General features: G+C 34.3%; 1 protein-coding gene across 5 annotated transcripts in view; it reads right to left on the bottom strand.

The window, feature by feature from the left end:
• Window positions 1-16675, bottom strand: part of CHD1 (chromodomain helicase DNA binding protein 1) — a 54625-nt gene that overhangs the window by 13165 nt on the left and 24785 nt on the right. For all 5 annotated transcript variants that reach the window (XM_085567259.1, XM_085567258.1, XM_021546224.3 and 2 more), the window contains exons 8-26: window positions 15164-15389; window positions 14257-14357; window positions 13832-14010; window positions 12696-12823; window positions 11897-12113; window positions 11162-11251; window positions 10077-10267; window positions 8893-9081; window positions 8426-8588; window positions 7862-8014; window positions 7316-7387; window positions 5203-5352; window positions 4464-4612; window positions 4128-4224; window positions 3944-4039; window positions 2845-3021; window positions 2511-2671; window positions 1106-1147; window positions 188-318 (exon numbers count right to left, since the gene is read on the bottom strand). In XM_085567259.1, coding sequence (XP_085423385.1) covers window positions 188-318; window positions 1106-1147; window positions 2511-2671; window positions 2845-3021; window positions 3944-4039; window positions 4128-4224; window positions 4464-4612; window positions 5203-5352; window positions 7316-7387; window positions 7862-8014; window positions 8426-8588; window positions 8893-9081; window positions 10077-10267; window positions 11162-11251; window positions 11897-12113; window positions 12696-12823; window positions 13832-14010; window positions 14257-14357; window positions 15164-15389 — 2712 coding nt within the window. The remainder of the gene's footprint in view (window positions 1-187; window positions 319-1105; window positions 1148-2510; window positions 2672-2844; window positions 3022-3943; window positions 4040-4127; window positions 4225-4463; window positions 4613-5202; window positions 5353-7315; window positions 7388-7861; window positions 8015-8425; window positions 8589-8892; window positions 9082-10076; window positions 10268-11161; window positions 11252-11896; window positions 12114-12695; window positions 12824-13831; window positions 14011-14256; window positions 14358-15163; window positions 15390-16675) is intronic.

Raw genomic sequence — 16675 nt, forward strand, 5'->3', positions numbered from 1 at the left:
ACACACAGAAAGGGGAAAACGGTTACCTTACTATAACCCTGGGATTTTTTTAAATTATGCAGTATGCATCCTAACATTTTTGTTCCTACTTCCCAACAAAATTGTTTTCTGTTATAATCAGAATGCAAGAGTAACTCATTCTTCTTGTCATTTTTCACTGTCCTCTCACGCCCCCTGAATACTGTACCTGCTCTTTCTTGTCCAGATGAATTGTCCTTTAAGGCTTTAATGCATCCATTATGCACAAGCTCTCCCAAACGTCTGAGATCTGTCTCTGATTTATCAACTAGCTCAGCATCTCTAGCTACAGCATCTAACCTGTAATAAAAAAAAAACTAATTTTTGTAACTCTGAAAATTTGGCAGTTGTGAATGATTCCTTCAGACTTCAAAACAAAATAAATGATTGCGTAAGTTAGCAGTCAGCTGTGGTTTCTATTTGGTGTACAATTTTGATCCAAGAAGAAAGACCCTAAATTATTTAGGTATGAGGACAATAAAACAAGAACTGTAAAGAACTCCCTAACCCTAGTGTTAAATTATTAAATTTCTTTAGAAAAGAAAATGAATCATTAAATCATACATACATATATGTATCATGTGATCATATGCACCATAAATATTTCTAAGGATTAATATTCACAAGGATGGAAGTTTTTCTTAAAATAGGAATAATGAGACAAGCTTAAAAATGACAACTGACAATATGTAAAATGTAAAACTAACTTTAACAGAGTGGATAAACTGATCAGCTTTCAACAGGCTTATCAAACATGACAAGTGAATGATTATCACCAATGCAGAATAAATAAGTCAGTAGATAAATATAAAGGATGTGTTCTTCCAAATGGCAAAGTCTCTTGTGTGGCTGTCTGCACACATACCATACATGAAGAAACAGAAGATACTACACTAAAGTCACACTATATTCAAGATGTTGTATTTCCCCTACTGCCTAAAGTTTCATGGTACATTCTAACTTCTATAAATATATATATATATATATATAAATATATATATAAATATATATTCTATATTATATATATATAATATAAAATATAAAAATATTCCAAGTTGCCACACAAATAACAATCAAACAACTTTACCTCTCAAGAGGGCCACCAAATTTCTTGTAACTCTTGATAAACCTAGTAACAGAAAATAATTTTAACATACCAATATATGCTTAACAAATAACATTTGTTTTAATGTTGCATTGATACAATTGTTAATCTTAGTATAACGCTATGTGGACAATGCAGGTAAAAAGGACAGAGAGAGTAGAGCAGCTTCACATATTCAGATAACTCAAATAAAATCAATTTTATGGATTTAAGAATTTATATAAATAAAACAATAGAAGATATAATTTATTTCAGAAATCACTTTATTAATTTCACAAGACTGAGGATTCCACAGCTGTATGTATCTAAAAATGAAAACTGAATGTGGATTTACAGTAAATGAAGATTTCAGACATCATGTTACGTATAGTTATAAGGTTATTAAAAAGAGCAATCTCCAACAGGTAATTGGAAGATTTAGGAAAATTACATGAAAGATACTTTCTGTTCAAATATCTAAGCAATGGAAAGAAACTAGAGATACTTGGAGGAGAAAGGAAATTAAATAGAAATAGTAATTTAAAAAAATTTAAACAATAAAATTAAAAAAAAAGAGAAGAAGAAAGAAAACTTCCTCAACAATGAAATTGATTGTTAAAGCAGAATAGCTTTGAGATGACAACAGCTGTTAGATGACATAGCAAGCCAAGAAGTATCTTTGAAGTTATTCCTCTAAAAAAATTCTCTGAAGACTTTACAGCAATTTGGGAAAACATGCATACTTCAGTTTCAGAAGCAAGCAGCATTTCACAAACCCAAAAATGCTAATCCAAATAATTCCTCCTACTCCTACCAAAACAATACTTCAGCAAATATTTAGCATATACAGAAGGGAGCAATGATAATACAAGTTTCAAATAGGATTTTATAATTTCTTAGTTTTTCAAAAGCAGGATTTAAGAATTCAATTATGTGCCAAGAAGTTTAAAAAGAAAACAAAATCCAATCAAATTGTTTCATTTATCACCAAATAGATGTAACATAGTCTTTGAGCACAGCAGGTTTTAGATAAATTGGTGGAAACCAGATTATTTTGCTTGTTTCTTTTTAAAGGAAAGTTCACCCCTCCTAAAAATAATTACTGTCAGTAATTATTTAGTGAAATTACTGTCTTCATAGACTGAGGGAACTAAAAAAAATTAAACAAATCATGCATATTTTTCAAACCTGATTTTATACCTCATTAAAATGGGTTCAAATTCTTGCTGTAACTGTTCACTATGTCAGCACCACAAGGTAAAAACATTAAATGTTTAGAATAAAGATTTCAAACAACTTCAGGAAAAACAGATTACCAGCTGTAGTTTCCAGACTAATAATAATATTATTAATAAAAATACTCGTAATTTCTTGTTCCCTTAAATATGCATGTCCTCCTATATCTTACCGCCTTATCTCTGCATCACTAAATCCTTTAATATTTTCTCGAGGAATAGTTCGTGGTCTTCCGCGTTTTTTTGGCCTTTTTCTTTCTGAGATGGAGTCACTATCAGATCCAGAATATCTTCTACTCCTACTGCGTCTCCCTTCACTGCCATTGAAGCTAATCTGGAATTCCAGAGCAAGCAAGCTATGTAAGTAACATATATAAGCAAGTTTCACCTGGTCTGTCAAAAAAGCATGTTCACAAAAGAGAAAAAAAAAAGCAACCCAAACCCCAAAAGCAGTGGACTACACCAAAAGAAACACAGAACTACAATTCAGTAAAAATCAAGAGATACCTGTTTTGCACAGTTTCTCATTCTTGGAAGCATGTATATTTCTTCAAGTTCTTTTTGTCTTTCCTCCTCTTCTATTCTTCGCCTCTGGACCTCTGGAATGATTTCTTCCCAATTTCTTGAATTTCTTTCTGGTTCCAGTTCAATATCATCTTCATCCATATTGGAGAAGTTGGCCACCTTGTACATCAAAATATATACATTTTAATCAAGTCAATACATTACACAATTAAAAAAAACCCGAATCAACTACTATTTAAGGAAAACAAGGTTACAGATCCCATATTTTATGCATTTATACATATAATATTTAAATATTTTATCTATTTCTATATATGCTATTGTTTTATAAGATATATATTAATACCTAAATTCAAAATGTTTCATGAAACAGTCTCTAATGAGACTTACACATTTAAGAAAGACAGACTCCTTTCAGCATGGGCTAAGAAGAGATACAAGGAGAATCACACCCCATACACCTCTATGATTGTGGTCTAACTTCCTTCAAAATAGAGCTAACTCCTGATTTAATGTGAAACTATAATAATATAAAATTAACCAAACATTAATACAATGCAGATATCAAAATATGTTATGAATAACTGATTAGCAGGAGAGCTATTTAATAATCTCCAGAACTAAAAAGACATATTATGCTCTGCTTTATTTTTCCCTTTCTTTCCCACACATAATGTTTAACTAATAACACTTAAAAATACCTGGCATTCCAAGTTTACTTTGGGGCTAAAAGCAACATGGAGAAATTACAGCTAAGAAAGACAAAGAATGCATTGCATTTCTTGATACTATAGCTGCTTAATAACAAAGGTAGTAAATAAAACACAAAATTAAAATTCTAATCATTAACACATTCATAAATACATCTCATTATATTATCAAAACATAATATATTTTTAATTGTTTATACTGATGTAAGGTATCATGCATAGGAAAAAAATATTTTACTAGGAAGTGATACAGAGTTGACTTACTGAGGCATTTATTTCTGAAGAATTAAAAGATAGATAAGTAGAAGCGAATTAGTACTGTTTAAAAAGGGAAGTATAATTATAGCAGGAAAGAAGGAACAGAGCCATACCTTGAACTGCGAAAGCAACTCATCTCCTACAGTTAATGGACCTGGCTCATTTTCCCGAGTTTCAGCTCTCTTCAATATTTCATCTATATCCATTTCCTGAGGATAAAAAAGTTTCTCTTTACAATTAAATATTACATACATATTTTCTACTGTTTTATCTACTTAGTCCAGAAGTGGTACTTACTTGAGGCTCCTGTTCTTCCCCTTCAGGCTCTTTAAAAAGTTCCTCAGCACCAAACTTCAAAATTGCCGACAACTCCTCCTTATTAAAAGGTGTTGAGCTGAAATAAATGATGTTTCAGGAAAAACATTTTAACTTACTAACTTGGAAAAGTTCCCTATAATCATTAGTCAATTAAGCTTTCTTCTTACTGTTAAGTATAAACTCTTCATATATTTGAGATATGTATTTATTATGCAAATAAAAATCAACAAAGACTTTGCGTCTTCTGTTCTGCCTTTCATTTACAATTGAAATATTCTTAAGGGTATGTTGGTATAGAAACAAACACAAAGGTACCTTGAAGGAGTAGAGCCTGTATGTAACACAGTTTTCCCTGTAGTGTCCATTCTCTGAATTACTAAGTGATCTAACACCATCTTTTTTTTGGCTCGTTCAAGAATATCTTCTTCCACCGATCCTTTTGTGACTAATCGATAAATATTAACCTATTTGTATTTAAAAAATAAAAAATTTTAAAAGCAGAAATCTCAGTCTTCATTATGTAACTTCTGCATTTTTTCATGGGTTTCAAATATGAAATACTAATTCAATCACATTACCACAGTCTTTACAGAAATGTTTTAAAAAGCCCTAATAAATAATCTTAGACATTTCTTTATAAACTTCAGTGACTTGGCACAAGCATTGCCAGAGGCAATAATGTCATGCTTCTAATTCTTGTTGTATGTCTTCTGTAAGAAGGAAAGAATCCTCTTGAGAACTAGAATATTTATACATTGGAGATGTGCCTGATGTAGCAGTTATTTTGTAGAATGACATCATACCAATGAATGTAAGACAGACAAGTTGAAAACTCTTCTCCCTCTCCCACCCAAATACCACAGCTGCCGTATTATTTCTTCCTCTATGGAGACTTAGGAAAAAAAAATTAGCATTACTAACAATTCTGGAGATAGGAAGAAAGTATTAGTTATTCTCAAAAATACAAGAGGATTGTATGGTGCAGACAGAGAGTGGACAGCTGATGTACAGAACCGTCAATTTCAGGTCTGGAGTTTAAACTGACTGTGTTTACCTGTTTCTTCTGTCCAATTCTATGTGCTCTAGCCTGTGCTTGCAGATCATTCTGTGGATTCCAGTCAGAATCAAATATAACCACCGTATCAGCAGATGCCAGGTTGATACCTAATCCTCCAGCTCTGGTAGACAGTAAAAAGCAGAAGTCCTGAAATCATAAAGTAGGAAATAGTTTTATATACAATACTTGTAATATTCCTAAAGGAACCAACATACTTTACTATTTACTTTACACGGTATGTGGTGCTATCAAATCTGTAATTGCTCTATGCTTAAAGTTTCTTTAAATAGAAAGCAAACAGTGATTACCAATTTCTTTCATAAAATCACTGAGCAAGACATCCCAACAAAACCAGACTGGCCAAAAAAATACCAAATCTTACTGTGAAAGGTTTTATTGTTACAAAAAGCCTCTCCCACCCTCACTGCCCCAAGCCCTAGAAGGCTAAAGTCATGTCAGAGCAGGGAAAGCACTTGAGCCTACAAATAACTGGTTGAGAGACATCGCAAGAATCTTCTCCCAAGTTCAATGCTGCTAAGCATATTCATGAACAATATGAAAATAGGTAAGTAGCAAGGAGAAAAAACCCTGTAGGCAATATAAACGTACTGAATCAGTTTTTGTAACTATGAAAGCCTGTAGAAGAATATTGAGATGTACAAAAAACAACATATGAAATCCAAGCTAAAGTAAAGCAGGCTAAAAAAACCCAACCAAACTAAATTTTTAGTCCAGTTACAGGAAACACCAACCATTACAATAAGGACAGAATCCTGAGAATTCCGTTAAAGATTTTCAGGTAGCCTGTAGCACAGTTACACCAAAACTCTACAAAACCCACCCCAAAACATTATGAAATTTTAGGAAATAAAAAATAAAACTTGTTACATTGTGCTCAGGCCATGTTTTCCCCCATTCCCCAGGACCTCTGTGACTGATCAAGATAAACCTGGTCCCCTCCTTCATGCCCCAACAGGGTTGGCAGAGAGCCAGAGAAGCCTTCCCTGTCCGGAGACTAGCTAAGGCAATGACCCTTCCTGTTCGCGCTCTTTCCCCTATTCTTCTTCCCAGACCTCATGGAATAAAGAAGTTGGACAACTACGTCGGGGTGAGAGCCTCTTTTAGAACCTTTACCCATCTCCTGATGCTCCTCCCCTCAAGGCCTCTTATCTCTAGGCTAGGCTAATAGTTTAGGGCTGAGACAGGGAGAAATGTCAAAAACTGAGAGCTGCATTTGTGCTGTACAAATGCAGAGTTTGCCTCAATTTTAGAAATGCATAAATTTTTCTTCATCTCAAAAAATGTACAGTGTAACTGCTAAGATTTCAGAAAATGTCAGCAATGTCTATGAAAGAAATTTGAAAGAGTGTTAGTTTCTGTATTTAACATGGAGTTTGGTCCTTCTCTCTCCACAAAGCAGAAACAAGCTCAGCAGCAACTAGCAAATGCTATCTTCAAATACCAATTAAACCAAACCAAAATCAATGACCAACAAACCTCCACTCCCTCAAATCTGACAGTAGGAAAGAAGATTTAAACCAATCCAACAGTATGGAATAACATGCCTAATAGGAGTGCTAAATAAGGTATAAATATTCCAGTTCAGAATCTAAATAATCATAACATGCCTACCTACTCACAGGTTGCTCAGAAAGAATTGCTAGAAATCAGTACTTTACTATTTCTTCCACAGCATGTAACAGGTATCAACAAATGAAGATAACAGGAATTGTATTTGAAATAATAAAATATGACTGATTGTGCAACGATATATGAAGTTAGTTCTGCCCATTGCCAAGGGATTTTTGGATACTAACTGCTTAAGTTAGCACTTTTGTAAATATTAATAAATTCTACAGAGGAACAAAGCTGGGGTTAAAATTCTGCAGCATTTATAGAGCAATCAGCTACCACTTCCCTAATTTATGTGTTTTCTACTTAGCATCTTCTTAAAAAATATATTATATAAACCTTATAATCTAGGCAGTAGCAATGAATTTCCAACTTTATTGATATATTCCTCACTTTTTTCAGCCTTTCTTTTTTGTGAAATGTCTTTTGGTACTTGGGAAAAAGTAAAACAGATTCCCCAGGAAAAAAAATACTGTACCTCTGATCCTTCTGCATTAAAATGATCCAGTGCTTGTTTCCTCAATTCCCCTTTTATTGATCCATCAAGTCTCTAGAGAGATTGAGAACTACAGTTAAAAAGTAATTTTAAACTGTATTCAATATCAGAGCAACTTCAATTGCCAGCTGCCAAACTGTTATATGAAAGGAAAAAAAAGTAAATAAATAGCTCACATAATTTTTAATTCATCTGTTTCACTTCAAAATAACATTTATCATAGAGCTAGTCCCCTTCTAGAAAAATAAGACGTTTTCATCCATGTTTTTTTAATCAAAGGGCTAAAAGCCACATAATCAAAGGGACTGCTGAGGGTACTCTTGTCTAAATCCCCTACTGAGGCAAGGACAGCTAAAGCATGCTGCCCAAGGTCATGTCCAAGTAGCTTTTGTACCTCAACCAGAAACAAAAATTCCACAACCTCTGGAAAACCTGTTCCAGTGCATTGACACCACTCACAGAAAAGAAAAAAATATTTAATATTCAAGATCAATGCTTCTTAGCTGCTATTACCAGCAAGTTTCTTACCTGAAACGGAAACTGACGATATTTCAGATATTCTGCCAGGATGTCCAGCATCCTTACCATCTGTGAGAAAATCAGGACTCTGTTGCCACGTTCTCGCAGACGAATCAGTAGCTTGTCAAGAAGGATTAGTTTTCCACTGCTACGTATTAAATGCTACAAAAACCAAGAAACATACATTGCAAAATAAATTAATCTTGACACTAATACACACTGGAGGTATGCTGGACATCCACCTGAGCTTTGTTTTTCTTTCTGTTACTGTGGGCAGAAAAAAGGCAAATTCTGACATTCCTGAAAAAATTTACTATTTAAAACACCATACAATAATATATAATTAAAACTGGGCATATTTATTTACTCAATTGTCTGTCAATTATTCAGTTCCAATTAAGATTCAAAAAACACTTCACTGTAAAAACCCAAGATGCACATTTTGTGGAATACCTGTTTTTCCTTAATATACTTCAATAAGAACTAATGAACTGCCAAGAAACTATAAAATTATGTGAAAACTACAGAGGTAGAATCTCTCTTTTATTTTTTTTAATTAAAAAGCGACACTACCTGTAAGGCCTCCTGTTTATTATAGAATTCATTATCATCTGGTGGTTTAATGAGGTAGCAATGGTTGCAACACTTCTTGAGTTCCATCATGATGTTCAAAAAGCCGGAAGTACTGCCTTTTGAACCTTTGCTAAGGGCTTTATAATTCCTGGTTAAAATCCACCTATGAAATAAGATGTACAATATTAGTAACTTCTAACCATATGTGGAAGTAAAACAGTTGCATCTGTCAAATATACACAGGCTAAAGAAAAAAAAGCATCTCTGAAAGAGTCTATCAATATGCCAAAAGACACTACATATACATTAGACCAGTGCAATTCCTGAGCCCTTGCTTAGCAGAATTTTAGTGCTGTGAAATCCTGCCGAAGCCTCAACTTCCATACAGTATACAAACCACTCTAATTCAGTAAATTGTACGTAAGACTTATCACTGAAACAGCAGAATATACAGAGTTGGTACATACTTATAGTATTGCTTCTGCAATGCACTCATTTCCATCCTCAGAATTTGCTCAACTTTAGCAGGTAAAGACTTTTCTACATCTTTTTTAACTCTTCTCAATAGAAATGGTTCAAGTTCTTTGTGAAGACTTGCATAACCATACTCTCTCCCTTTGCCATGCTCCTCTTCAAAATCTTCCCATGAAGAAAACCTTCAACATAAAAAAGTAAGTGCAAAATAGTGACATACTACGAACAGTTGAAGGAAAATTCAGACACAGAACATATAAATATATACATTCAGATTTCTTCCACACTCCCTTCTGTTTCATCCCATTTCTGAATTTTCATCGCCCAAGAAAACTTCTGATTCCACAACGGAAACACAAAGTTTTTCTTTTACTGCAAGGACACTTGTCTAGATCGTTGCAGAAAAGTCCATTATTATATTTTATCAAGACTGCATAAAAAGCTAGTTCCATGTCCAGACGGTGTGCAAGAAAACAAGAATATACTTAAAATGTGTCTTCAGCTTGTATAGTGTGTAGCTTTTTTTTCAATGTAGCTTTTGTCTGTACTAACAGACTTGGAGAATGCAGTTTATGATCAAGCAAATGAATAATGGCTACCCAACCTCAATGGCTTTGCTTGTAATGTTCTGTATAACCCATAGCTCAAACTGAACAAGATATGGTGCTTGGTATTACAAGATGTCTGACAGGAACATGTACCTTCACACATGATCTCTAGTTTACCGCTAGTCTAGATTTAAACAAGTCAGTACAAAATCAGGTCAATGTAATAAGCTTACTGTATGCAAAACACATGGGAAAACCAGGTATCTGATTGAATTACAGGATATTTGGCATCTTGACACAAATTTGTTTTCATCAATACTACTAACATAAGAAAAATTTCATTCTTCTTCCCCCAGAGCAAATCTGTATGTTTGTTTTCTCTTAGGCTAATACAAAGTCTTTTTCCCAGGTTCTGACACATACATCAATCCATCACTTTTGCGCACTGCTAAAATGGGAAAAGGTGACATCTGCTACCAGCATGTTTACTTAAAGCAGCATCAAAAGATAAACACATTTATTTTATGCAGGATATTCAAGCTATCTTTCAGTACAATTCTCTACTTCTACTGATTCTCACATCACTACACTACTTGTCATAAAAAACTTAACAAAACATTCTTTCTTACTTTTCTGGCATGATGAAGTGGAGTAAAGACCAAAGCTCTTTGAGAGAGTTTTGCAGAGGGGTTCCAGTAATAAGAAGACGATGGTTAGACTTGAAGTCTATTAAAGTTTTGTACAGAAGAGAGTCATCATTTTTTAAACGATGAGCTTCGTCAACTCCTATAAATGCCCAATTCAGACCACCAAGGAATGACTTGAAAAGGAAATGGAGACGCAGGGAAACTTTATTCAAATCAACATATTACATGATTTGCCACATAATAGAAAGAAGCTATAAACCAAATCACTTCTTGGTTTATTTTAATAAAATAACAACTATATGTTTTTAATACTAATTATGGCTTTTACATTTACACATTTACCAGGTTCAATGCAAAGCTGTGTAGTCATCCTAAGAAAACATAAATTCAATTTATTATTTTAAAAAATGCCCAGAAGTCTGACCCACATTCTTTTGCACAGCAGGAAAAAAAAAATCATTATTGAATCTTCCCATACAAACAAATGAAGTAAACAATGTCAAGTGCTTCTTGAATATCTGTATCAATTTCCACATACTGTTAGAAGTATTACTCTGTCAGGAGTTATTAGAAGTTATTAGAAGTGTTACTGTCAGAAGTATTACTCTGTGTGCTATCACATGCATGCATGCATGCAGAATACCACAAAAAACTATGGGATTTCCTAGTTTTCATTCATGTTTGGGATTAAGGTTCTGTTAGGTTCTGTTTCAGTTGCTTGATGATGGTCTATAAAGAAGAAGAGCATGAAGCTAAGAAGAGATCATTACAGCAATGAAACTCTCAAGCAAACCGAAGAAAATTAAGTGTTACCCACCTCATAAAATGGGAAAAGGCTGAAAGCATTACCACATGTATGAAAAATCCAGAAGTGCTTAAAATAAGAAAAGTTCCCCCCAAGGAACAAAAACCAAAAACCCAAACTACACATTGTAATACTTTCAAAAGCAAAAACTATCAGACTCTCCATTAATTTAATGGGCCATAAAATCAAATATATGCAAGTCTAAAGAGAATTATTCTACACTGAGGAAATTATTTTTGTCTCCCCACAGAAGGGCAATTACCTTGTCCTTTAGCAAAATTTCATATGTTGTTAATAGTATGTTAAATTTCAATCGTTTGGTCTGTGGATGCATCCATTCATGAGTTCTTATCTACAAAAAGAAACAAGTAAACCATAAGCTGCAGAAAAAAGGTCTTGCAGACTAGACTCAAATATTGCAATATTGCAATCGAACAATGTAGATATTTACTAGCATAAAACAAAATGATAATGGAACAGAAGGACAACACACATATATAACATTTATATATATATAATATAAAAATATATATACATATTAACATAATGTTTATATATAAATATGTATACATGCATATGCATGCTATATATAGATACGTACACATTTATAACAGACAAGAACTTTTTACTTCAATACATAAGACTAATAACATTAACAAACCAACAACCTTTCAGGAAAAAAAGTAAGATCATGACTGGCTTTCTTATATACTTATTTTCACTATATTCACCTAAATAATTACATAGCAGAAGATAGCTGGTTTTCAAATACAAGACAAAATTTTTAATTCTGTCCACTATTAAGCAGAAAGGAAATCTCTCACACACATTTACATGAGATCAAAATCCAAGCTTTCAATTCACATTTTAAAAACATAGGGTTTCAGCAAATATTTGCTCAGTCCCAACTAAAATATTTGAGATATGCAGATGACAAAAATATGAAGTATGTCTTGTTTATGCACAAGATTTTCCAATGACAAGGAGAAATACTCACCATATTTCTACTAGTTATGTCTCCTAAGTAAACTACAGCATTCATCTGAGGAGCCCAGGTTTGAATTTCTCTTTGCCAAGATGTCAAGGTAGAAAGTGGCACAACCAACAAGAAAGGCCCATACAACTGATGCTCGTGAAACAGATAGTTCAGAAAAGAAATTGTTTGTATTGTTTTACCCAGACCCATTTCATCTGCAAGAATACAGCTATTCCCTCTAAAAGAAAAAAAAGGAAAAACAAAAGGAAGCAAAGCTGTTTAGGGGATATGTGGAGATGGAAAAGGTTTGGATAAAAAGAAATCATTATCTTTTGAGCATAAAACCAATCATAACAGTTTTCAAAATTTTACTACTATATGTTTTGAAAATATTTATTTATATTGTTTTTCCATAGAAAGATTTCCAATCCCTCCTACCCCTTGAATTAACAAAAAGGTTGCAAGTAGTCCTCCTGAGTCTAATTTAAAAATTTCAAGAGTAAGACTGACATTCCATAAATGTTTGTTTAGCTTTTCTCAGTTTACTGTTTTAGGTCTGTTGGTTGTTTTAAAAATATTACTTATTCAATTGAAACTAAAAGCAAAGTAATGACACATCTTAGCTGTTTTTTGTTGAGAATGGCCATAAAGTGATAATTTTGGTACTACTTCAAGCAAAACCAGTTCCTTCAGACCTCTACTTTGAGCTTACAGTATTAAAGTTTCCAACTTTAAAAAAAAACCAAACCACTCAACAGAAAAAAACATTTCAATACTTTACAAATGCTTGCAATTTACAAATAAAATTGAGACTCCTTACTTGCACCATGAGTGAGCAAGCCAATTCAACCCATTTAACTGATAATCTCTTAACTCTAAACTTTCATGTCCTCCAATGTAAGATGGTTGTTTTTTTAGTGCAACAAACCGTGGCCTTTGTTTCAGAACCTGTGAAAAGCAAATTGATCATGAGTCAATGATTGAACTGTAACTGAAATGATGAAAAATAACAGGAGGTATTTACTAGATCACCAACTTTAGTTTTTATCTATCAGTGTAAGCCAGGCTATATAAAACCACCAAGTAATTAGCAAGTTGAAACTAGTTTGATTACCAATCTAAATGTCACAACATGAGTGACATTAACTCACTCAAAGTTTTCTTTTAAAATAAACTACAGTAGTAAACAAATCTACTTCTGAATGCTAGTAAAAATGCAGAGGACTGGCATCTACAACAGCTACTCTCAGTAGTGGTATTGTCCATACATTCTATTATACGTCATTATTGGTATTCTGAAAAAACTTTTCAAAAAATTCATATTATGTATTTGATATGTGGATTTTTAAAAAAAATCACATCTTTACTACTGCAACTGATGTGGCAGCTTGAACTTGGCCAGGAGCCAAGCTGCCACTCAACTTCTTACTCACTTCCCACCCTAGAGGGAAAAGAGAGAGAAATGGAAAGGTAAAAGTCAGAAAAAAATTGTGGGTCAAAATAAGGAGTCTACTGGGTGAAGGAAAACCACCCACCCAAACAAAACACAAGAGCATATAGAAAAAAAATCCCACAAGTGACAGAATGTGAGTCACACATCAATTAATGAGCAGACTGATGACCAACGAATCTCCAGGCAACAGGCAGCCCCTACTCAGCCCACTCAATTTATTGTTGAGTAAGTCATTAAACGGCACCAAGCACCTTTTTGGTCAGCTGGGGTTCAGCTGTTACTGGTGTGTTCCCTCCCAGCCTACTCATGGTGGGGATGACACAATAGGACACAGAGAAGGCACTGAGCAAGTACTGTTCAGTAACAGCCAATATGTGCTACCAAAACCATTTAGGTCACAAATACAAACCACAGACTGTACAGGTTACTATGAAGAAAATTAACCCTATCCTAGTCAGACTCAGTACAACTGATTACAAATCCACTGCAAATTACCTACTCACCTTGCAGTCTTTAAAGGGAGTGGTCTTGGATTGATTTCTGCTGAAGTACTCATCAATGCGTGCCTGAAACTTTTTGGCAATGAGAGCTCCATCTTCCCAACTACATTCAGAATAAGGCAGACCTTGCCACTTACAATAGTAGTCTGGATAACCAGCAGCTGATTTCTGATTTGAATGAGCTACAAAAATGCACCAGAGATCTAATCAGCATTTTACTTCTGTATTTAGGAAAACATTCATTTTAGGTAATAATACAACAGAAGCTAGACCCATACAGATAGCCTGACAGCTCTTCTCTTTACCTGAAGTTTTGCTTTGGATTAAAATTTTGTGATATCAATAGTTTATATTTCTTAACTACAAATACAAGAGCATTGAGAACACACAGAATCCCTGACACTGATGTCCACAAGTTTGTAACATACCAATTATTCTTTCCACTATCTGGTATTGTTTATGTAGATCATCTGTAAGCTCCTGCTGGCAGTTGTAATATTCCACATCTTCTGGAGAAGCATTTTTCAGCCTGGAGCAGGAATTAATTCACAACACTTATTACACCATATACTTCCAAAATGAACAAAATTCACCAACTCCATAGCTCTGAATGTAACCATCCCATGAATCGTGCCTGGGAAATTTTTTTGAAGGAACAACTTAAAAATCCCTACTATAAAATGGCTGCATGTGGCCTAAGTGCCTCACCATTAATGACTGAAAATACTTATCGCTGAAAATTAGCATTCTCCATTAGTTGCTTGACTAGTACAACTGGTAGATGTAGTAGCTATGTCTCTGCATAAGCAGTACACTTTACAGGCTATTTTCATGGAATAGTAGTCAGGGTGGCTCATTGATTATATTAAACATACTAATAAAACTGGACACCAAAGAGGTGATTTTAAAATGCATATATTTCTTCATGATTTTTATTGTCAAGCTTCAACCTCAGATTTCAGCAAAGAAAACCAAATTCTTCAAAGTAACCTGAAATGGCTAATGCACCAAGAAAACATTGATCCTTGACACAATTCTTGAAAAACTCCAATCAAAGCACAATGGAAAAATTACCAAAAGCTACAACTTATTATTAATTTTTAAATATTATTCATGTTGTTAAAATTCCATTTATACCATAAAGACACACACCCACACCAGATTCAGAGAACTTTGTTACTGGAACATGTTAAAGGGACTTTGGCTTTCAAAGTTTTTGTCTTCCCATTGCACAGACACTCAAAGTTATGTCCTCAAAACCAGGTAACAAATCTCAGAAACACAATAGAATACCCACAGTGTTTCAAAATAAGTATCATTAAAAAAAAGATTCACCATCGTTTTGTTTCCTGATCCTTTTTCTTATAATTGTCCAGTTTCTTCATTCCTTTAACATTTTGTTGCTTCAGTGTTTCTTCAGTTTCCCAAGTGTTATGAATGTGTGACCAACCTTTCCATTTAATAAGATACTGTACTTCTGCCGGCTCCTTTGATTTTTCAAACTCAGCATTTGGGTCACCATCTGCCTCAACTGCATATATTGTGGTTGCAGCACCTGTGGCTGAGAAAGAAACCACATCATATGCCTTTAGTAAATGTGCATTGTCATAAATTAACCAGTTAGAAATGTAGTAAAGTAATTGGAGGTAATTTTAGATGAGCATACACCTGACTAATGTCCACTGCACTCAGGTCATTACTGTTATTTGAAAGATCATAATGCAGATGTATTTAGACATGCACAAGTAATCAAGAGAATAGAAGAGCAACTAAAATTTCTACACCTACCCTAAAATATCTTATCTTCCCTCTTGAAAATTTATTTGTATTTCTGGTTTTTAAAGCAGTCACTAGGAAATGCTCCACACTAACACTGCTTGTCATTTTCTGTTACACTATTTTTATCCCTGAGCATAAAAAAAAGACATCTGATGTTCTGTCTGATTAGCCTGAAGACATGAAAAACCTAGGGGAGGAAATAGCTAAGCCACTACCATAATCTTTGAGGTCACGGTGATCCAGGGAAGTTCACACCAACTGGAAAAGAAGAAATATAAAGCTCATTTTGAAAAAGAGAAAAAAGGAAGACCCCACGCTCTGGGGTCCCCACTGTAAGAAGGGTGTGGGCTTGCTGGAGTACATCCAGAGGAGGGCACCAACATGGATGGTAAAGAGGGCTGGAATATCTATGGTATGAAAGTTGGGGCTGCTATGCCAGGAGAAGGTTCTGGGGAGACCTTGCAGTATCTTCTAGAACCTAAAGGAGGCTATAGGAAGGTTGGACAGGGACTTCAGAAAAGAGCACATAGTAGTAGGCAAGACATAATGGCTTTAAACTGAAAGAGACTTAGATTAGGTATTAGGAAGAATTCTTTGTTATGAAGGAGGTGAGGCACCATAACTGGTTGCCCAGCTACACCCAAAGAAGTTGTTGATTCACCATGCCTGAGTAAGTGTTCAGGGCCAGGCTGGATGGGTCTTTGACCAAACAGGTGTAGTAGAATGTATACCTGCCAATGGCAGAAGAGCTTGAATTAGCTGATCTTTAAGGTCCCTTCCAACTAAAACTATTCTATGAGTTTATGATGTTAACTTGCAGACTCAAATACAAAGCAGAATTATAGATAACATTGCAATTTTAGATGCATTTTTTGTAGCCATTCCACACATTGTTCTGTATTTGTTGTGCATTAACTGAAATCTTTATTTCAGTGGCTCAGCCTTGCCAACACTGTCTTTCAATGTTCAGACTACTAGTCAGCTCTCCCATGTAGTCTACTTAGTCTGCTTTCTGCACTGTACATAATTTGTACTGATCAAGTACCACTGAACTGTACAAACAGCATC

The sequence above is a fragment of the Lonchura striata genome, chromosome Z (genome assembly GCF_050655825.1).
Source record: "Lonchura striata isolate lonStrDom1 chromosome Z, ASM5065582v1, whole genome shotgun sequence".
Classification (NCBI taxonomy): domain Eukaryota; kingdom Metazoa; phylum Chordata; class Aves; order Passeriformes; family Estrildidae; genus Lonchura; species Lonchura striata.